General features: G+C 42.7%; 1 protein-coding gene across 1 annotated transcript; it reads right to left on the minus strand.

Moving 5' to 3' along the window:
- Window positions 1–1,370: 1,370 nt before the first annotated feature.
- LOC120024214 (tyrosine-protein kinase SRK2-like) lies at window positions 1,371–19,703 on the minus strand. Its single transcript, XM_038968407.1, has 8 exons — window positions 18,839–19,703; window positions 14,086–14,207; window positions 9,939–10,102; window positions 8,473–8,641; window positions 5,821–5,979; window positions 3,753–3,955; window positions 3,385–3,550; window positions 1,371–3,049 (listed from the first exon to the last, which is right to left on the minus strand). The coding sequence occupies exons 1-8, from the start codon at window positions 19,213–19,215 to the stop codon at window positions 2,841–2,843; spliced, it is 1,569 nt and encodes a 522-aa protein (XP_038824335.1). The 5' UTR covers window positions 19,216–19,703; the 3' UTR covers window positions 1,371–2,840.
- Window positions 19,704–23,297: the final 3,594 nt, after the last annotated feature.

Raw genomic sequence — 23,297 nt, forward strand, 5'->3', positions numbered from 1 at the left:
TTCCACAGTAAAACAAGTCCTATATCGACATAACCTGAAAGGCCCCTCAGCAATGAAGAAGCCACTGCTCCAAAACCACCATAAAAAAAGCCAGACTATGGTTTGCAACTGCACATGGGGTCAACGATCCTACTTATTGGAGAAATGTCCTCTGATGAAACAAAAATAGGACTGTTTGGCCATAATGACCATCGTTATGTTTGGAGGAAAAAGGGGGATGCTTCCAAGCCGAAGAACACCGTCGCAAATGGGTCTTCCAAACGGACAATGACCCCAAGCATACTTCCAAAGTTGTGGCAAAATGGCTTAAGAACAACAAAGTCAAGGTATTGGAGTGGCCATCACAAAGCCCTGACATCAATCCCATGAAAATGGGTGGGCAGAACTGAAAAAGCGTGTGCGAGCAAGGAGGCCTACAAACCTGACTCAGTTACACCAGCTCTGTCAGGAGGAAGGGGCCAAAATCCACCCAACTTATTGTGGGAAGCTTGTGGATGGCTACCCGAGACGTTTGACCCAAGTTACACAATTTAAAGGCAATGCTACCAAATACTAAGTGAGTGTATAAAAACTTCTGACCCACTGGGAATGTGATGAAAGAAATAAAAGCTGAAATAAATCTCTATTATTCTGACAATTCACATTCTTAAAAGAAAGTGGTGATCCTAACTGAACTAAGACAGGGAATTTTTACTAGGATTAAATGTCAGGAATTGTGAAAAACTGAGTTTAAATGTATTTGGCTAAAGTGTATGTAAACTTCTGACTTCAACTGTATATATCCCCCACCTGCTGTAACTATATGATATCATAACATGGATATCATACATTCTTAGATTTACAAATGCAATCTATGGAATAGGATATTCATGAGGAGTCAGAGGCTACTGGGGTCAATGTGGCAATGACAGCATCTGAGTCCCAAATGGCACCATATCCCCTATATAGTGCACTACTTTTGACCAGAGCCTGTACACTATATAGGGTATAAGGTGCCATTTGGAATGCACAGAGCATTTATGAGGCTTCCAGCAGCCCTCATTTTTTATGCAGGGAACACACACACACAAGTGACCGTTTTGATCAAATTAATACAAACTGTGATTTCAGCATGAACAATGGGGAAACCTATTCAATATTTAGGACTACTGGAACCCTGTTATATTATGGAGAGCTATTTAGTATCCTTTAAATGGCTTGGTTTAGTTATAGATAGGTTATCAAATAACTAGATGTGCCATATTTAAAACTTATTTCACATCACAGCAAGGCAGAGTTATTCTAAGCACTAGGAGAATGTTAGCACCATCATGTGGCCAGTATGGTAAATTACACTTCAGGAATCAGATAGAAATGACCATCGCTTTGGATTATAACTTCAAAACAATTTATTAGACAACAGAAAATATCACAGAGGATTCGGTGTCCAGACACCTTGACCAAATCATTTGGCAACATATGTTAACAAATAATTCTAAATGATTATTAACAAAATAAAGCTATTCAGAAGAAGGGATGGCACACAATGATGCTACCGTTTAGTAATAGTATTACGTAGACTCACCCCAGATTAGTTTTAATTATCAATGTCATATGAAAAAATGAAATAGCTCAATTTAAATGATTCTTATGCATCAAACATTCAATTAATCTTACAATGAACAAAATTAAAGAAACAATTTCATTTTTCTGATCAAGTGTACACTGACAGGTTACGACCAATTATTATACATTGTTCAAATGTTTTAAAAACATTGCACAAAATGATCAGAACAAGCCATAATCAACAAGCACTTGTACAATTCCAGTCTCAACAAACAAGTCCAGTGTAAAAACTTACTTTCAGTCAGTGAGCCATAAAATACCAATTCATAACTCAAATCAACATGGTCACTGAGGTGTGGTGAGCAAGCAGACTTTCCGGTTATTAAATTCCAGGTCCTATTGCAGAATAACAGTATCCCCACTATGACATCAATAGACATTGGTGACTGCACAGTAAGGTTTAATCCAATTCAAATCCAATTCTGTCCAGTCAGAATCAAATCTACAATTTATGTGAACATATTCAAACTACATTATCCTCTCATTCCTATGGTGTGTGTATTGATAAGTGCTCAGAGATAACAGATCACTCACTATGCTTCAGAGACATAGATAAAACAAATGCTTCTTAGTGAACGTGACTCAAGCACTTTCTTACAGGAGACTCCTGATAAATCCTTGGCAGCCAACCAGTGTAGTGGAAGAATGACTGCTATGCAGTGAACACAGAACCGGTTCGCCCGGCTTGATAGTTCCATCAGGCTCACCTGAGAACAGCGGCTGTTATGGAAGCCCGACCGGGCCATGGGCAGGGTTTTGACTTTGTCAAGTGTGTCTAGTGAGTTTACCTGGATATGAGAAGTCACTCTCAGTAAAACCCACTTAAAAAGTGCATTAAATTGGCAAACAAATCAAAACTAGCGGGAGTGTCAAACAGTTACAATAGAGGATTCCCCATCGTAGTCACGACAACTATACACAAGCAGCCAAATAAAACATCCACATACAATATTTTCTCATCAAACCGTTTGTGGTCACACGTGTTCGACCTCATAATATAATCCTAACAAATACATATCCAACCATAATGTGATCAGGAAGTGGACGGTTCAACTATGCTAAAATCAATAGCACCTGCATTCTAGATATTAACTGTTGGGAGAATGAAATGCCATTTATCTTAGGCATATGATTATATTACCTGTGACAGTGGACATACTGTACTTTCCTCTGCTGACTCTTGCTGCGAGTATGAGGAGAGCATCATTGAACACTCAATACAACACCGTACAGTACTAGTAACGGTTGGCGTCATCGTAAGAGGTCACATCCAGGTCAAAGAAGTCCTCCAGCTTCCACTGCAGGGTTTCGAAGGTGGGTCTGTCGTTCTCATTGTCCTTCCAGCAGTCAGACATGATCTCATACATCACCTTGGGACAGTTTGGTGGGCAGGGCATCCTGTAACCCGTGGGCACACGTTGGACCACCTGGTAGTTGGTCATGGCTGGAACAGTAATAGAAGGGATAATTATTATGATACTGATGTCACATAGTAACACAATGAAACCTAGGATATGCAAAAACATACACTAGTACTGCTACAGTACATGTTGGATCAGTCTAGGCTGGAAACACTCTCTGGACAATCAACTGCAATGGCAGGTTGCATGCAAGTTGTACCAGGTGATGAACAGGTGCCAGATACATTTTTAACTGTTAACCAGAGGGCATGCTCCTCACTCACAACATTCCATGGTAGTAAATTACAGGATTAACACTGACTGATTTGATAAGCTTTCCTACCAAAGAGATGAACATGTTATTATGAATAGGTCTTACTTGCATAGGGCATCTGACCGAAGGTCATGATCTCATACAGCAGAATGCCGAAGGACCACACGTCAGACTTGATGGTGAACTTGTTGCCATGGATGGCTTCAGGGGCAGTCCATTTCACAGGAAACTTAGTGCCCTCTTTGGCTTCATACACATTCTCACTCTCCATCTAAAGTGGCAACAAAACAAAAAAAATCTTCAATGGGCTTTAAAGAGTAGAATTAATCATTGTCGTGGACTTTCTACAGTTTGGTGTCATGTCTTCAAAAGAAAGAAATTGAGACTGTCAACCTTTCAGCACTAAGGTGTTACTCAAGACCAAACAGTCAAGTCCCTCCTTGTTTTTCTTAGAAAAATAAAGAGATACCCACCATGAAGACTCTGGCGAGTCCGAAGTCAGCCACCTTGCAGACGTTGTTCTCTCCCACCAAAACGTTGCGTGCCGCCAGGTCTCTGTGGATGTAGTTCTGCTGCTCCAGGTAGGCCATGCCAGAAGCCACCTGAGCAGCCATCTCTATTTGTTCCGAGACACCAAGCATCATACCCATGTCCTTGGAGGAAGAGGTGTTGGATTCTGTCAAAATGTAACATGTTTCAAGTTAAACTGTAGTTAGTTTGTATCCTGTGTAATGAATGATTACTGTGAGTATGAATGGAGTTTAGGCCATGGAACTGTGTGTATGCGAATTTAGAATAAAATAAAAAAAGACCTAATCAGATAAGAGGAAATTGCCCATGATCAGAGGGCAGGGTCATGCCCAGAACAGAAGATGGACAGGGTGTGATTCTGGCTAAACAAAGAGAGGACCATGGAAATTCCACAGGGGAGCCAGAGGGAAACTCACAGGGGTCATAAAATGTATAGCTGGAGAGGTGATGCCTACAAGGGAGAGTATAAAATGTGTTGTGAACTTTCTAAATGTATGCACTCAGCTGACTGTACCCTTGGTATTAAACACTTGAATCTTCTCTTGAGCTTTTGGTCTCAATTCCTTATTGCAAAGAGGTTGCAATAGCATTTTTCTTTTTAACAGAGGGAAGGAAAGGACCAGGAGGAGAAAAACAGGCATCTCATTAAGATGAGTACTATCGTAAATTTGTATAGTACTATGTCTAGATGTTTTTCACTTGAATAACAAACAAATATTCAACGTAACGGAGTGTGTATGCAAAAGTATGACCATGCGATTCCTTGTAAACATTTACGAAGTTTAGTTCCCAAAAAATTAGTTAGTAAATGGTTGAATGTGTGTGCGCAAGACTCTGGTGAAATATGGGGGATGCAATGCAGACGGTCTCAGGGCCACCAACATCAATTTCACATGACCGCCTCAAAAGGGGGACCATCACTCTGACAGGCAATGTTACTGCATCTTTCACGCAATGGCACAGCATCTGTCATGCGAGCGGACAACATCAGATAATCTAGCAATGCAACTGGTAAATATAGATGGAATTCAATGCACTCATTTAGAGCAATGATGAAATGCACGTGATTATGTAAGGGAAAGGAGGATACCTAGTCAGTTGTACAACTGAATGCATTCAACTGAAATGTGCCTCCGCATTTAACACAACGCCTCTGAATCAGCGATGCGGGGGGGGCTGCCATAATCGACATCCACATCATCGGCGCCCGGGGAACAGTGGGTTAGCTGCCTTGCTCAGGGGCAGAATGACAGATATTTACCTTGTCAGCTCGGGGATTCGATCTTGCAACCTTTCGGTTACTAGTCCAACACTAACCACTAGGCTACCTGCCGCCCCAGTAGCAAGTGTTAAACACCATTACAATCACAATCATGCTAAACCACAAAGATCAGCATTTTGTGGTGTAGCATAGCTAAAGGAGAGGAGATGGCACAAAGCAGGTTGCTTGGATTATCTCCCTCACATTTTACACGTGTTGCTAGTCCATAGCATGGCACACGTCAGCCAGACATGGTGCTGTGGTCACGGACACATGTCATGAGGGTCATGGAGCTTAAAGGGATAATTCAGGATTTGTACGTCTCTGGTGTCAATTATGAAGGACGTTAGAGGTAGTTTTGTGAGCCAATGCTAACTACAGATACCCATAGACTTCCAGTTATTGCGCTATTTACTAGTATGCTAGCAGATACCCATAGACTTCCAGTCATTGCACTAATGCTAGTTAGAAACTTCCTTCAAAACGCAGATACCATTTTTATGTATCCACAAGTTCATCTGACTCTGGAGAAGTAGATAAAGGGCCACATTGAAATTTAAAAAAAGTTTTATTAAAAAACATTGCCAAAATCCTGAAGTATCACTTCACTTCCCCATAACACACATCATACAAGTTCAACTTCTGCACCTTATTTAAACTCTTGCTACAGTAGGCACATCCCGTTAAAAAGGAAGGTGCGGTGGGCTTGTACGTGGGTAGGTTATAATGCAATACAACAGTGTTCTTACTCTGAAGGTAGTCCAGCAGACTGCCATTCTTCATGAGCTCTGTGATGATGTAGATGGGTTCCTCCACAGTACACACAGCGTAGAGCTGGATCAGTTTGGGGTGCCGCAGTTTCTTCATGATCTGGGCCTCCTGTAGGAAGTCCTTAGCGTCCATGGAGCCTAGGAGAAAAACATGTACATGAGTTGTACTGCACAGTAACACCGGCTGCAATTTTATCTTACCTTAGATTTGATTAAATAGTTGGTTTTTTTCATCATTTTAGAACAATGCTATACCCTAACAAAATGTGGAAAAAGTAAAGGGGTCTGAATCTTTTCTGAAGGCACTGTATGTATGCATGTATGAATGAGATAGATAGATCTATCTATACACAAACACACACTACCGTTCAAAAGTTTGGGGTCACTTAGAAATGTCCTTGTTTTTGAAAGAAAAGCAAATTTTTTGTCCATTAAAATACCATCAAATTGATCAGAAATACAGTGTAGACATAGTTAATGATGTAAATGACTATTGTAGCTGCAAACTGCAGATTTTTTAATGGAATATCTACATAGGCGTACAGAGGCCCATCATCAGCAACCATCACTCCTGTGTTCCAATGGCACGTTGTGTTAGCTAATCCAAGCTAATAATTTTAAAAGGCTAATTGATCATTAGAATATTTTTTTTCTTCTAATGATCAATTAGCATTTTAAAATGATCAACTTGGATTAGCTAACACAACGTGCCATTGGAACACAGGAGTGATGGTTGCTGATGGGCCTCTGTACGCCTATGTAGATATTCCATTAAAAAAACTGCAGTTTGCAGCTACAATAGTCATTTACAAAATTAACAATGTCTACACTGTATTTCTGATCAATTTGATGGTATTTTAATGGACAAAAAAATTGCTTTTCTTTCATAAACAAGGACAGTTCTAAGTGACCCCACACTTTTGAATGGTAGAGATATATATATATATATATACACATATACACACTGCTCAAAAAAATAAAGGGAACACTTAAACAACACAATGTAACTCCAAGTCAATCACACTTCTGTGAAATCAAACTGTCCACTTAGGAAGCAACACTGATTGACAATAAATTTCACATGCTGTTGTGCAAATGGAATAGACAACAGGTGGAAATTATAGGCAATTAGCAAGACACCCCCAATAAAGGAGTGGTTCTGCAGGTGGTGACCACAGACCACTTCTCAGTTCCTATGCTTCCTGGCTGATGTTTTGGTCACTTTTGAATGCTGGCGGTGCTTTCACTCTAGTGGTAGCATGAGACGGAGTCTACAACCCACACAAGTTGCTCAGGTAGTGCAGCTCATCCAGGATGGCACATCAATGCGAGCTGTGGCAAGAAGGTTTGCTGTGTGTCAGCGTAGTGTCCAGAGCATGGAGGCGCTACTAGGAGACAGGCCAGTACATCAGGAGACGTGGAGGAGGCCATAGGAGGGCAACAACCCAGCAGCAGGACCGCTACCTCCGCTTTTGTGCAAGGAGGATCAGGAGGAGCACTGCCAGAGCCCTGCAAAATGACCTCCAGCAGGCCACAAATGTGCATGTGTCTGCTCAAACGGTCAGAAACAGACTCCATGAGGGTGGTATGAGGGCCCGACGTTCACAGGTGGGGGTTGTGCTTACAGCCCAACACCATGCAGGACGTTTGGCATTTGCCAGAGAACACCAAGATTGGCAAATTCGCCACTGGCGCCCTGTGCTCTTCACAGATGAAAGCAGGTTCACACTGAGCATATGTGACAGACGTGACAGAGCCTGGAGACGCCGTGGAGAACGTTCTGCTGCCTGCAACATCCTCCAGCATGACCGGTTTGGCGGTGGGTCAGTCATGGTGTGGGGTGGCATTTCTTTGTGGGGCCGCACAGCCGTCCATGTGCTCGCCAGAGGTAGCCTGACTGCCATTAGGTACTGAGATGAGATCCTCAGACCCCTTGTGAGACCATATGCTGGTGCGGTTGGCCCTGGGTTCCTCCTAATGCAAGACAATGCTAGACCTCATGTGGCTGGAGTGTGTCAGCAGTTCCTGCAAGAGGAAGGCATTGATGCTATGGACTGGCCCGCCCGTTCCCCAGACCTGAATCCAATTGAGCACATCTGGGACATCATGTCTCGCTCAATCCACCAAAGCCACGTTGCACCAGAGACTGTCCAGGAGTTGGCGGATGCTTTAGTCAAGGTCTGGGAGGAGATCCCTCAGGAGACCATCCGCCACCTCATCAGGAGCATGCCCAGGCGTTGTAGGGAGGTCATACAGGCACGTGGAGGCCACACACACACTACTGAGCCTCATTTTCACTTGTTTTAAGGACATTACAATGAAGTTGGATCAGCCTGTAGTGTGGTTTTCCACTTTAATTTTGAGTGTGACTCCAAATCCAGACATCCATGGGTTGATAAATTTGATTTCCATTGATAATTTTTGTGTGATTTTGTTGTCAGCACATTCAACTATGTAAGGAAAAAAGTATTTAATAAGAATATTTCATTCATTCAGATCTAGGATGTGTTAATTTAATGTTCCCTTTATTTTTTGGAGCAGTGTATAAATAAAATAGAAGATAATCATGGATTTGAAATAAAGTGATTTTCTGGGTTTGAATCCAGTGTTCGTGCAAAACAGGCCATTTACCATGTTTCAGGGTCTTCACTGCTACTGAAGTGGTGTCGTTCCAGATGCCTTCATAGACTTCTCCAAATTGTCCAGCGCCCAGTTTATTCAGCAGTTTGACAGACGACCGGTCAATCTCCCAGTGGTCGGCTGTGTTGTAGGACAGACCGTGGGTTTGAGGAGCCTCCGTCTGACAGGAGAGAGATGCAACATTAATACCATAAGAAGAGTCAGAACAGACCTGACAAACTGTCCTCTCTATATTTCAGTAAAACCACATCACTGTTGTTCTATTGTCCTTCGTGAACGGTTGATGGCGCTAACCACTCATCGGCCAGTTTATTCGGTATGCCATCCCATTCACGAAAATGGATCGCTCCTGACTGAGTCACGTGGCCTGCTATATAAAGCAGTCTGACAGGCATTCAGTTACTGTTCGATTGGACGTTAGAAATAGGCTAAACGAATGACCTAAGCGACTGAGTGTGATATGATCGTCGGTGCCAGGCGGGCCGGATCCAGTATCTCAAAGATGGCTGCCCTCCTGGGATTTCCGCACCCCAGTGTTCAGGGGTTTACCGAGAATGGTGCGACAAACAAAAAACATCCACAAACAGACAAATAAAGCAGCAGTACAACAGTGATGTGCAGAACGACATCTTGGAATGCACAACTCATCGATCCTTGTCACAGATGGGCTATTGCAACAGACGACCACACGGGGCTTTACTACTATCAGCTAAAAACAAGAAAACCGGCTCCAGTGGGCACGTGAACACCAACACTGGACAATTGAGTGGAAAAATATTGCATGGAACATGAGAGCGAGTTCAGTTTACTTGAGTGGCCTGTGCAGCCCACAGACCTCAACCCAATAAAGCAGGGGTGTCAAACTCATTCCACGGAGGGCCTAGTGTCTGCAGGTTTTTGGTTTTTCCTTTCAATAAAGCCCTAGACAACCAGGTGTGGGGAGTTCCTAACTAATTAGTGATGTTAATTCATCAATCAAGTACAAGGGAGGAGCGAAAACCCGCAGACACTCGGCCCCCTGTGGAATGAGTTTGACACCTGTGCAATAAAGCATCTTTGGGATGAAAAGGAACGTGGCGTTCGCAGCATGAATGTACCACTAATCTACAGCAACGGTGTGATGCCGTCAGTTCAGCATGAACCAACATTCCTGTGGAATGTTTCTGACACCTTGTAGAATGCCTGGAGAATTCAGGCTGTTCTGGAGGCAAAGGGGGGTCTGACCCAGTACTAGATTGGTGTACCTAATAAACTGGCAAGTGAGTGTACATGGTTGACACTGAAAATGATCAGGGTAATGCATTAGCCCCAATACTTGAAGGGTGTTTCTGTCAACTAGATATCTTTAGCAAATTTGCCAGGCTTACAGGCTTTTGGTTCATGAATTCAGATCAAAACGGTTGCTAAACAAATGTGCTTAAATCACAGTCACATGATAGTTAAAAGAAAGTAAATACCTTTTTACATGGTTCAAGCAAACACACACAGAGACCATCCTCCAGTTTGGAATAGTGTTCCACTAACTCCCTCAGGGTCAGAAAGCTCCTAGATCTTGACACATAGTAGCCTCCAGTGTCCAACTTCCTTAATTTGTAGTGCTTCACTTTGCCCCTGTCCAATACTGAAAGATACATCCAAAAGCATAAGTGCACAATACTGAAACGAGAGAACGATGACAGTAAAATCAACTATGGTCATGCTAATCTGTGCAGAATTGTAAATGAATAGGGAAACTATCATATTGAAATCTGTGTACAGTACATGGCCGTTATGACATAAATGACAACCCTGGGCTGACCACATTAAAAACCCTATTTTGGGTGATTTGACTGAACTTATGCATTTTGTTTAGACATTCAAACATTACATGATTAATGTACCATTATAAATAGTGAGGTGGGAAAAATATTGCAATATTTTTGGACAATATTACATAGATACTTTGACTCCAAGCATCAATCTGTATAAAATACACTGCTCAAAAAAATAAAGGGAACACTTAAACAACACAATGTAACTCCAAGTCAATCACACTTCTGTGAAATCAAACTGTCCACTTAGGAAGCAACACTGATTGACAATAAATTTCACATGCTGTTGTGCAAATGGAATAGACAGAAGGTGGAAATTATAGGCAATTAGCAAGACACCCCCAAAAAAGGAGTGATTCTGCAGGTGGTGACCACAGACCACTTCTCAGTTCCTATGCTTCCTGGCTGATGTTTTGGTCACTTTTGAATGCTGGCGGTGCTCTCACTCTAGTGGTAGCATGAGACGGAGTCTACAACCCACACAAGTGGCTCAGGTAGTGCAGCTCATCCAGGATGGCACATCAATGCGAGCTGTGGCAAAAAGGTTTGCTGTGTCTGTCAGCGTAGTGTCTAGAGCATGGAGGCGCTACCAGGAGACAGGCCAGTACATCAGGAGACGTGGAGGAGGCCGTAGGAGGGCAACAACCCAGCAGCAGGACCGCTACCTCCGCCTTTGTGCAAGGAGGTGCACTGCCAGAGCCCTGCAAAATGACCTCCAGCAGGCCACAAATGTGCATGTGTCAGCATATGGTCTCACAAGGGGTCTGAGGATCTCATCTCGGTACCTATTGGCAGTCAGGCTACCTCTGGCGAGCACATGGAGGGCTGTGCGGCCCCACAAAGAAATGCCACCCCACACCATGACTGACCCATCGCCAAACCGGTCATGCTGGAGGATGTTGCAGGCAGCAGAACGTTCTCCACTGCGTCTCCAGACTCTGTCACGTCTGTCACATGTGCTCATGTGCTCAGTGTGAACCTGCTTTCATCTGTGAAGAGCACAGGGCGCCAGTGGCGAATTTGCCAATCTTGGTGTTCTCTGGCAAATGCCAAACGTCCTGCACGGTGTTGGGCTGTAAGCACAACCCCCACCTGTGGACGTCGGGCCCTCATACCACCCTCATGGAGTCTGTTTCTGACCGTTTGAGCAGACACATGCACATTTGTGGCCTGCTGGAGGTCATTTTGCAGGGCGCTGGCAGTGCACCTCCTTGCACAAAGGCGGAGGTAGCGGTCCTGCTGCTGGGTTGTTGCCCTCCTACGGCCTCCTCCACGTCTCCTGATGTACTGGCCTGTCTCCTGGTAGCGCCTCCATGCTCTAGACACTACGCTGACAGACACAGCAAACCTTTTTGCCACAGCTCGCATTGATGTGCCATCCTGGATGAACTGCACTACCTGAGCCACTTGTGTGGGTTGTAGACTCCGTCTCATGCTACCACTAGAGTGAGAGCACCGCCAGCATTGAAAAGTGACCAAAACATCAGCCAGGAAGCATAGGAACTGAGAAGTGGTCTGTGATCACCACCTGCAGAATCACTCCTTTTTTGGGGGTGTCTTGCTAATTGCCTATAATTTCCACCTTTTGTCTATTCCATTTGCACAACAGCATGTGAAATTTATTGTCAATCAGTGTTGCTTCCTAAGTGGACAGTTTGATTTCACAGAAGTGTGATTGACTTGGAGTTACATTGTGTTGTTTAAGTGTTCCCTTTATTTTTTTGAGCAGTGTATATACGTATCGTTAGTCTGCTGTACCTGCGCCAAAACTCAGGCATTTATCATACACATCATTCACACACATTCACTTTTTTCACATTGTTGTGTTACAGCCTGAATTTAAAATGGATTAAGTTTAGATTTTTGGGGGTCAAACAATACCCCATAATGTCAAAGTGGAATTATACTTATAAAAAAATAAAAAAATACAAATTAAAAGCTGAAATGTTTAGTCCAAGTATTCAACCCCTTTGATATAGTAAACCTAAGTAAGTTCAGGAGTAAAAATTTGCTTAACAAGTCACATAAGTTGCATGTGCTCACTGTGTGCAATAAGTGTCGATTGACTACCTCATCTCTGTACTCCACACATAAAATTATCTGTAATGTCCCTCAGTCCAGCACTGAATTTCAAACACAGATTCAACCACGAAGACCAAGGAGGTTTTCCAATGCCTCAAAGAACGGCACCCATTGGTAGAAAAAAATATATACAGATCCACACATCCTTCCCAACTCAGGTTGCCGGAGAGGAAGGAAACCACTCAGTGATTTCACAATGGGGTAAATGGTGACTTTAAAACAGTTAGAAATGAAAGGCTGTGATAGCAGAAAACTGAGGATGGATCAACAACATTGTAGTTACTTCACAATAGTAACATAATTGACAGAGTGAAAAGGAAGCCTGTACAGAATAAAAATATTCTAAAACATGCATCCTGTTTGCAACAAGGTACTAAAGTAATACTGCAACAAATGTGGCACAGCAATTAACTTTTGGTCCTGAATACAAAGTGTTATGTTTGCAGCAAATCCAATACAACACATTACTGAGTATCTCTCCTTATTTTCAAGCATAGTGGTGACTGCATCATGTTATGAGTGTGCTTGTACACGTTAAGGGCTGGGTAATTTTTCCATATAAAAAAAATAAACAGAAAGGAGCTAAACACAGACAAAATCCTAGAGGACAACCTAGCTTTCCACCAGACACTGGATAGATGATCTCACCTTTCAGCAGGACAATAACCTAAAACACAAGGCCAAATCTACACGAGCTGCTCACCAAGAAGACAGTGAATGTTTCTGAGTGGCCGAGTTACAGTTTTGACTTACATCTACTTGAAAATCTATGGCAAGACCTGAAAATGGTTGTCAAGCAATGATCAACAACCACCGCCAACTTGAAGAGTTTTTAAAAGATTAATGGGCAAATGTAATCGCTGCCAAAGGTGCTTCTACAAAGTATTGACTCAGGAGTGTGAATACTCATGTAAAATTTGATATCTGTATTTCATTTTCAATAAATGTTAAAAAAATAAAATCAAATAAATAAAAATCCTAAAAACATGTTTTCACTTTGTCATTAAGGTTTATTGTATGAGAAGAAAAAAAACGATTTAATAAATGTTGAATTCAGGCTGTAACAATTAAATGTGGAATAAGGGGTATGAATACTTTCTGAAGGCACTGTAGTGAGAAATGTTGGAACATCAAATGGCAAATTATAAACATGTACAGTAGAGGTTGATAGCAACAGAATTGTACTTTCCTGTAATCGGGTTGCTATGCCATTATTGCTTCTGCAGAGACTAAGTTTACAGCCAACTGTTAATGTATAATCAAGGGACTTTTTCTGTCAGACTGACAGGGAATGGCCAGCCAGACTCATGTGGTCCTAGGTGATGTTATCAGTCTCTTTGAGAGCAGAGGTATATGTTTGTTTACTTTAAGACCTTGAACCTTCAATCACTTCAGTGGACTACGAGAAACTGTGATTTACACAGAACAAATTGGGGGTTGTTCAGGAATGAGGAAACGACTTGTGTTTTTTGTGCATCGAGTTCCGTTCTCATACCAGTAACAGAAATAGATTGATCACAATAAAACCATAAAATGCATTCCTGAACAATAAAGCTAAGTCAGAAAAAATAGACAGACATTACAAAGTCATTGTAAACCCAATACCAGCATTGTGAGTATACTGATCTATGTACATCTATGGTAGTATACAGGTTTCACCTGTAGTCTCTTGCAGATGCGAAATGTTCAAGAACATGAGGCTGAGATTTACCTGAGAGTGAGAGCTCTCCTTTCTGAGTCTCACAGTGTCTGATGAGGAAGGCTCCATGCTGGTTCCCCTCTGACAGAAGCAGCTTCTCAGCATCCAGTCTCTTGGTGTCTGCAAAGTACCATCTGTATACCAGAACAGGAAGAAACAACTCAACAGCAGCATCAAAGTATGACAGCAACCCATGCCGTGGTTGTTTACCTGACACCTACAGTGGGGCAAAAAAGTATTTAGTCAGCCACCAATTGTGCAAGTTCTCCCACGTAAAAATATGAGAGAGGCCTGTAATTTTCATCATAGTTACACTTCAACTATGACAGACAAAATGAGGAAAAAAAATCCAGAAAATCACATTGTAGGATTTTTTATGAATTTATTTGCAAATTATGGTGGAAAATAAGTATTTGGTCAATAACAAAAGTGTATCTCAATACTTTGTTATATACCCTTTGTTGGCAATGACAGAGGTCAAACGTTTTCTGTAAGTCTTCACAAGATTTTCACACACTGTTGCTGGTATTTTGACCCATTCCTCCATGCAGATCTCCTCTAGAGCAGTGATGTTTTGGGGCTGTTGCTGGGCAACACGGACTTTCAACTCCCTCCAAAGATTTTCTATGGGGTTGAGATCTGGAGACTGGCTAGGCCACTCCAGGACCTTGAAATGCTTCTTACGAAGCCACTCCTTCGTTGCCCGGGCGGTGTGTTTGGGATCATTGTCATGCTGAAAGACCCAGCCACGTTTCATCTTCAATGCCCTTGCTGATGGAAGGAGGTTTTCACTCAAAATCTCACGATACAGGGGCCTCCCGGGTGGCGCAGTGGTCTAGGGCACTGCATCGCAGTGCTAGCTGCGCCACCAGAGTCTCTGGGTTCGCGCCCAGGCTCTGTCGCAGCCGGCCGCGACCGGGAGGTCCGTGGGGCGACGCACAATTGGCCTAGCATCGTCCGGGTTAGGGAGGGTTTGGCCGGTAGGGATATCCTTGTCTCATCGCGCTCCAGCGACTCGTGTGGCGGGCCGGGCGCAGTGCGCGCTAACCAAGGGGGCCAGGTGCACAGTGTTTCCTCCGACATATTGGTGCGGCTGGCTTCCGGGTTGGAGGCGCGCTGTGTTAAGAAGCAGTGCGGCTTGGTTGGGTTGTGCTTCGGAAGACGCATGGCTTTCGACCTTCGTCTCTCCCGAGCCCGTACGGGAGTTGTAGCGATGAGACAAGATAGTAATTACTAGCAATTGGATACCACGAAAATTGGGGAGAAAAGGGGATAAAATTTTCTCCCCAAATTTTTTTGTAATCTCACGATACATGGCCCCATTCATTCTTTCCTTTACACGGATCAGTCGTCCTGGTCCCTTTGCAGAAAAACAGCCCCAAAGCATGATGTTTCCACCCCCATGCTTCACAGTAGGTATGGTGTTCTTTGGATGCAACTCAGCATTCTTTGTCCTCCAAACACGACGAGATCAGTTTACCAAAAAGTTATATTTTGGTTTCATCTGACCATATGACATTCTCCCAATCTTCTTCTGGATCATCCAAATGCTCTCTAGCAAACTTCAGACGGGCCTGGACACGTCTGGCACTGCAGGATTTGAGTCCCTGGTGGCGTAGTGTGTTACTGATGGTAGGCTTTGTTACTTTGGTCCCAGCTCTCTGCAGGTCATTCACTAGGTCCCCCCTTGTGGTTCTGGGATTTTTGCTCACCGTTCTTGTGATCATTTTGACCCCACGGGGTGAGATCTTGCGTGGAGCCCCAGATCGAGGGAGATTATCAGTGGTCTTGTATGTTTTCCATTTCCTAATAATTGCTCCCACAGTTGATTTCTTCAAACCAAGCTGCTTACCTATTGCAGATTCAGTCTTCCCAGCCTGGTGCAGGTCTACAATTTTGTTTCTGGTGTCCTTTGACAGCTCTTTGGTCTTGGCCATAATGGAGTTTGGAGTGTACTGATAACAAGTTCAAACAGGTGCCATTAATACAGGTAACGAGTGGAGGACAGAGGAGCCTCTTAAAGAAGAAGTTACAGGTCTGTGAGAGCCAGAAATCTTGCTTGTTTGTAGGTGACCAAATACTTATTTTCCACCATAATTTGCAAAATAATTTCTTTCCTCATTTTGTCTGTCATAGTTGAAGTGTACCAATGATGAAAATTACAGGCCTCTCATCTTTTTAAGTGGGAGAACTTGCACAATTGGTGGCTGACTAAATACTTTTTTGCCCCACTGTATATATTAGCATTGACACGCTTCATATCCAGATCATCTATAAGTAACATCATTGAGTTACACAATCAAGTTTTAGATACTTTAGGATGATTTGAACAGGTAGTGTGATTCATGAACATGCTAATATTAGGTGCCATTGCCTTGGATGTGGAGGGTCTGTGGGAGGCTTTTGACCATTTCTTTGGATTCCTCATGTCTAAATCATTGTTAGACAATGGTTTGGTCAAAATGGGATGTAACATACTACATTTATTGAATATTATATGAATCCTATAAAAATTAAATGGCCAATGTGGATGTAATCAATAAGCTTAAAAGGCCCAGTCCTGTCAAAACTCTGGTTTTCATATACATCTCTACACTATGGAGGTTGGAATATTACTGCGAAATTGATGATTATGCTATTTCTGGTGTAAGAGCTGTTTGAAGAGGCAGCTTGAAATGTCAGCCTGTTTCAGCCAACACTGGGGGTGGCAGGTAGCCCTGGGGTGGCAGGTAGCCTAGTGGTTAGAGCGTTGGGCCAGTAACCAAAAGGTTGCAAGATCGAATCCCCGAGCTGACAAGGTAAAATAAATCTGTCATTCTGCCCCTGAACAAGGCAGTTAGCCTAGGAACAGTGGGTTGTCATTGTAAATAAGAATTTGTTCTTAACTGACTTGCCTAGTTAAATAAAGGATCAATTAAAAAAAATACACTTTAAAAATCACCAGGCGGTAAATGAGTTAATAAATCAATAAGAAAAAGCTCCAATCCTCTGCCAATAACATCTAGTTTTCCCCTCCCCACTCTGACCAATACCAGACAGTCCTAGCAAAAATCTTCCTTGAGAAATTGCACTGTTATTTTTTTTTACAATTAATAGAAAACACATCACAGTAAGGCACTTAATTGTTACCCTGAAATTATTTGATATTGAGATTTTTTTAAAGCTGCATTGGTACCGTACTCTACACATCCACTAATCAAGTTAATCAGGTTACGTACAGTGTATATGAGCCACTCTGTGATACTTCAGGGAAACTACTCCTAATTACCAAGACAAAACCCTCAAGATTTTTCCAGTCAGTGTGAAAAGAATTGGGGGAAAAACGTGACTGCAGCTGAACGGAAAGCAGTTTCATGGGGAAGATCAACAGGATAAGACGACAACATTGGTGAGTCACAGCCAAGAGTACTGACGTCGTTCAGAAGATGGACACCTAATTTCCATAAGAAACATTTAGTCTCAAAAAGGCATTGATAAATGGGGTATGGTAAGCCAAATTATTTTCCTCTTGAAAAGCTAATTTAGTTATGAATGGTACCTGCTCCATGATTCCAAAGTGTCACCAAAACATTCACCTTGACCAAGAAACCCAGAGTGTTTGGTTTCGACAAAGTGACGTTTCACTCTCGGTCATGCCAAGTGCAATTGCCTTGCTAAACCAGTTTCTTTCTATATTTAGCCAGTACACTTGTATGGTGTTTTGATGCTACACACGGTTGTAAACACAGTATGAAACAGCTACATGTACAATTCATATTTTTAGGGTTGGACCTCTGCATTTTACATATGCATTTTCCTCTGTGATCTGGGGAATTATTAACTAATCCATTGTACTTCCTGGTCATTGACAATCATTACCCAGTTTGACCTCCCACTTAGGTCTACACACATGCAACGGCACCAATAGCGTGGCATTTGCCTATTGACCAAATCTGTTCACAATATCCAAAGTAGGCCTGCATTAAACCAAACTTGTGCTTTACCATTTTCAAAACAATTACATTACTGTAGCCTGTCAACAGCTGGTTAGTCGTGTATCATGTGTTTGTTAAGGAGTAGTCACCCAAATCTGAGGCCTCGCCTAAAACTAGATTATATGAATCCATAAAGCACAGACATTAATCCATAAACCACCAACATTGTGACTCATCATATTCCACAACTCGGGCCTTAGCAATTCTTTCAATTGGAATAATAAACACACACCAGAATGTACCAAGGCTATCTAGATTCTAGAACATGCTCATTCTCATAAACTGTGAATGTATGCAAATATTTGCCAAATCCATCTGGGAATGGTCCAGTTGTTTAAGGGATAACAGGTCAGTTTTGGTGGTTAATCAAATAACCACAACAGAAGTGTGTAGGATAGTGTCCCCTTCAAAAAAGATATGGTAAAGTGATCAGTGGGATCAAGGGTAAATAAGCCCCTTTGGAGCATGCATCAAGTCTGTGTGGGAGTCTATGCCAATACTGCTTTTATTCTGGCAACAAGTAACCCAATATCCATAATCAGTAAAGATGATTTAGTGATGTCAACTGAATTTGAATAGGCTACCCTACTGTACAACTGAAGAATGATACAATGTACTTTTCTGTAGCATATTCAGTTCTCTTCACATCTTTGAATGAAGCTATAGAAACACCATCATTCTTCAAACTTTACCGGTTGCTGTTCTAGTCTAGTATAGCCTACTACAGTATGTCAAGCATTTCAACAGAACAATTCATCCAGTGCATAATTTTGTGAATGTAGGCTACTTACGGCTCAGCGTCCAGACTCTCCACAGGTGCCACATAATTGGCTGGAATGTAACCCTTCTTGGCAGCTGAAATTCCACTGAGCGCTTTTGCGTACCACCAATCGCCAGCACTTTTTTCCAAAGCTTCTAACTTGTCCCCAGCATTGAAGCTCAAGTCCTCCTCCGTTCGGGCGGTATAATCATAGAGAGCGATATAAACGTATCCCGGTTTCTCAAGGGGTATAGGTGGCAAAGCCCTGTTTTTGGGACCCTGGGCGTGATCATTTTTAATCACCACGATTTCTCTCTTTTCAGTCGCCGACTCTGAATCTGACCGTGGTTTATTAAAACACGGGAAAACAGTCTGACAACACAAAAAACACTTCTCTCGAATTTCCATTGTGAAGACTCCCGGGTTAATCGCACTAAATCATTTTGTGATCAAATAAAATGTAAAAGTTATATTTTTGCGCTCATATTCCAATGCGGTTCGAATGAATTTTTCACACCATGAAGTGGATCCTAGAAAGTTTGACTCATTCCCCAAACACTTGTCAAACCTGGTCTTTGGAGTGGAATACAATTTAGTGCACAGAAACACACACTGACTAGCAGTAAAATAAAATGATTTATTGCCGGAGGCCAACTCACCGCGTACCAGTGTTTCCTTGTTACCTTTATGTCTCATTCACCTGGTGAATATGGTGTAATTGCAGACCGAAATTCCAGGCGTTTCTTGGCATGGGTGTTCCCTCATACCAGTAAACGCCCATTGATACCTGCAGTTGGTCAATTCCAGTGTTATGGTGACTGACGGTTTCTCGACATAGATGAGGTGCATTCAGTTCGCTTGAACTTTTGCTGCGTTGCGGAACGGTTTGTACTGGACTACACGGTTCCACAAAACGTTATTGTACGTTCTTGAACAGACTGAGATACGTTTGTTCTGGTTTGGTGGGTGTGGCTTGAAGTAACGAGTAACGTATTTAATGGGCAGTGGCCATGCTGACCGCGATACTCAACCCGATACTCAACTCAGTTTTTCAACTGGTCGTTCAGTACAGCACCATTTCTGTTTAATTGTATTTGTATTTATTCGGTATCCCCACTACAGCAGCTACTCTTCCTGGGGTCCAATCACATTAAGGCACTTACATCACACATAAAACAAAAGATAAAACAGTACATCATATAATATTATTACACCACTACATATCTACAATACAACATGTCTAATACCATTATACAACAATATTACAATGTATATGTGTGTGCTTATGCATGTGTCTGTACCTGTGTGTTCCAGAACGTAAAAACGTACTGAACGCAGCCTTGATTTGTTTACATAGCATGTTAAGATAATTAGCCTGGCAGGTTAGAATTACTAACGTCTCAGGTTAGGATAACTAACATGGCAGGTTAAGTAAAATAGTGTGGCAGGTTAGGAGACTGAGGTTAAGGTTAGGAAAAGGGTTAGGGTTAAATAAATATATTACTATTTATTTAATATTGCTTAATAGATTGTAGCTTCTATCAATGTCATTGTCTGCATCATTTCCAATCCCCAAAATATTTTTCATTTGTAAATATATTATTTTAAATATACATATTTTTTAAAATATATTTTGCTCATGTATTATTTTCCCATAACCCTACCATCCCTCCTCTAATTGGAGTAAACAAATTAAATATATTTTCCTTCTTTATTTTTTCCCCTAAACCTACCACCCCTCCCCTAATTGGAGTAAACTAATGGAAAACAATACTTAGGCTTCCACTTCCAGCATATACATACTATATACATTTCATGAACAGTATATTTTACATTAGTTATGTTTTTAGTCCCAGCCTACCCTCAACCCCTCCCATCTATCTCTGAAGACCATCCAGTTTTGATTTCTGCCATATATTGCCATATATTTTCCTACTGTGCTGTGATGTTCCACAAAAGTTCTGAACCTTTCTATTCTCATAGTTTCTACAGACTGTAAATTAAAGATAAACACCTTTGCTAAGATTATTATTATATTATTGATCAATTGACCCTACAATGCTACATTTGCAGTGGAGGCTGCTGAGAGGAGGACGGCTCATAGTAATGGCTGGAATGGCATCAAACACATGGAAACCAATTGATGGCTCCAGCCATCACCACGAGCCCGTTCTCACCAATTAAGGTGCCCCCATCCCCCTGTGTACCGTTGTCAACAACTGTTGCCCCCGACTCGAAGGAAACGGCACGGCCATGGACTAATGCCGAGCATCAATGAGTGTAACTTGACATCAAGTAACTCAGAAAATGTATGCAGTCACTACTGTAAGTGGCTCTGGATAACAGTGTCTGCTAAATGTCTGAAATGTAAATGAGTCTAGCCAATGAAAGAGGCAGATAGAGAGAGGACTCATTATGCATCTGTGCTACTATAGCGTTTGCGACAGCATGGGCATCGCCATTGAGGCTATCTCTATTTTAAAGTAGTCAATATTCTTCGTCTTCATTGGCTGATTGCTCCCAACTCATATGAATCCCAACTACTTTAAAAGGGTAGAAGCCTTCAATGGTAATGTTCATGCTTAAAAGGGTTATATCCATGAGTAGTCCTTATGACAACAGGCACATCTCTGATATAAAAAATAAATAAATGTTTTTTTGTTGCCGAAATGCCATGTGTGGCCTTTTATATCATTGCATTCATAACAACCTAACCATTACGAAACTTATATTCGATAAAATAAGCCTTACGTAGCAAAGTAAATGAGAACTTGAACACAACTGGCTTACCTGGTTAAATAAAGTAGCAATAAAAAATGTTATTAGACCTCCATACAATTCCTCACTTCTTGGGAGTATTTTCGTGGACAGGTTTTGGGCTGAGTAAAACCTCTCGCTTCGCCTCTTCCTCTCTGCCTGTGTGCACTTTGAGTGATACTCGTCCAGGGCGTTAACTCATATTTCACCACCTACAGGCAATAATAGCCTACCTGTTTTGAGAAGGGTATAATTGCAGACCACAATTAGGTGCGTTTTCTGATAACAGCGTTTCTTGACATCACCCATTGATGCTCACCATTGGTCCGTGGCTGTTTCTTTCACATTACATTTACATTTAAGTCATTTAGCAGACGCTCTTATCCAGAGCGACTTACAAATTGGTGCATTCACCTTATGATATCCAGTGGAACAACCACTTTACAATAGTGCATCTAACTCTTTTAAGGGGGAGGGGGGGGTAGAAGGATTACTTTATCCTATCCTAGGTATTCCTTAAAGAGGTGGGGTTTCAGGTGTCTCCGGAAGGTGGTGATTGACTCCGCTGACCTGGCGTCGTGAGGGAGTTTGTTCCACCATTGGGGTGCCAGAGCAGCGAACAGTTTTGACTGGGCTGAGCGGGAGCTGTACTTCCTCAGAGGTAGGGAGGCGAGCAGGCCAGAGGTGGATGAACGCAGTGCCCTTGTTTGGGTGTAGGGCCTGATCAGAGCCTGAAGGTACGGAGGTGCCGTTCCCCTCACAGCTCCGTAGGCAAGCACCATGGTCTTGTAGCGGATGCGAGCTTCAACTGGAAGCCAGTGGAGAGAGCGGAGGAGCGGGGTGACGTGAGAGAACTTGGGAAGGTTGAACACCAGACGGGCTGCGGCGTTCTGGATGAGTTGTAGGGGTTTAATAGCACAGGCAGGGAGCCCAGCCAACAGCGAGTTGCAGTAATCCAGACGGGAGATGACAAGTGCCTGGATTAGGACCTGCGCCGCTTCCTGTGTGAGGCAGGGTCGTACTCTGCGAATGTTGTAGAGCATGAACCTACAGGAACGGGTCACCGCCTTGATGTGAGTTGAGAACGACAGGGTGTTGTCCAGGATCACGCCAAGGTTCTTAGCACTCTGGGAGGAGGACACAATGGAGTTGTCAACCGTGATGGCGAGATCATGGAACGGGCAGTCCTTCCCCGGGAGGAAGAGCAGCTCCGTCTTGCCGAGGTTCAGCTTGAGGTGGTGATCCGTCATCCACACTGATATGTCTGCCAGACATGCAGAGATGCGATTCGCCACCTGGTTATCAGAGGGGGGAAAGGAGAAGATTAATTGCGTGTCGTCTGCATAGCAATGATAGGAGAGACCATGTGAGGATATGACAGAGCCAAGTGACTTGGTGTATAGCGAGAATAGGAGAGGGCCTAGAACAGAGCCCTGGGGGACACCAGTGGTGAGAGCGCGTGGTGCGGAGACAGATTCTCGCCACGCCACCTGGTAGGAGCGACCTGTCAGGTAGGACGCAATCCAAGCGTGGGCCGCGCCGGAGATGCCCAGCTCGGAGAGGGTGGAGAGGAGGATCTGATGGTTCACAGTATCGGTTGATGGTTTCACGTCAGGGACAAGTTATTGACAACCATAGCATTGTAGCTAAGCCTAACCCTAACCTTTTTCCTAACCTTAACCTAATTTTCCTAACCTGCCACGCTATTTCATCTAACCTGCCATGTTAATTAT

The sequence above is a fragment of the Salvelinus namaycush genome, chromosome 29 (genome assembly GCF_016432855.1).
Source record: "Salvelinus namaycush isolate Seneca chromosome 29, SaNama_1.0, whole genome shotgun sequence".
NCBI classification, from domain to species: domain Eukaryota; kingdom Metazoa; phylum Chordata; class Actinopteri; order Salmoniformes; family Salmonidae; genus Salvelinus; species Salvelinus namaycush.

Coding starts and splice junctions, on each gene's coding strand:
- LOC120024214 (XM_038968407.1), bottom strand. CDS start 19,215: ATGGAAATTCGAGAGAAGTGTTTTTTGTGTTGTCAGACTGTTTTCCCG. Junction 5,980..8,472: donor AGTGAAGACCCTGAAACATG/GTAAATGGCCTG, acceptor TTTTTCTCCTAG/GCTCCATGGACGCTAAGGAC. Junction 3,551..3,752: donor GACTCGCCAGAGTCTTCATG/GTGGGTATCTCT, acceptor TTGCCACTTTAG/ATGGAGAGTGAGAATGTGTA.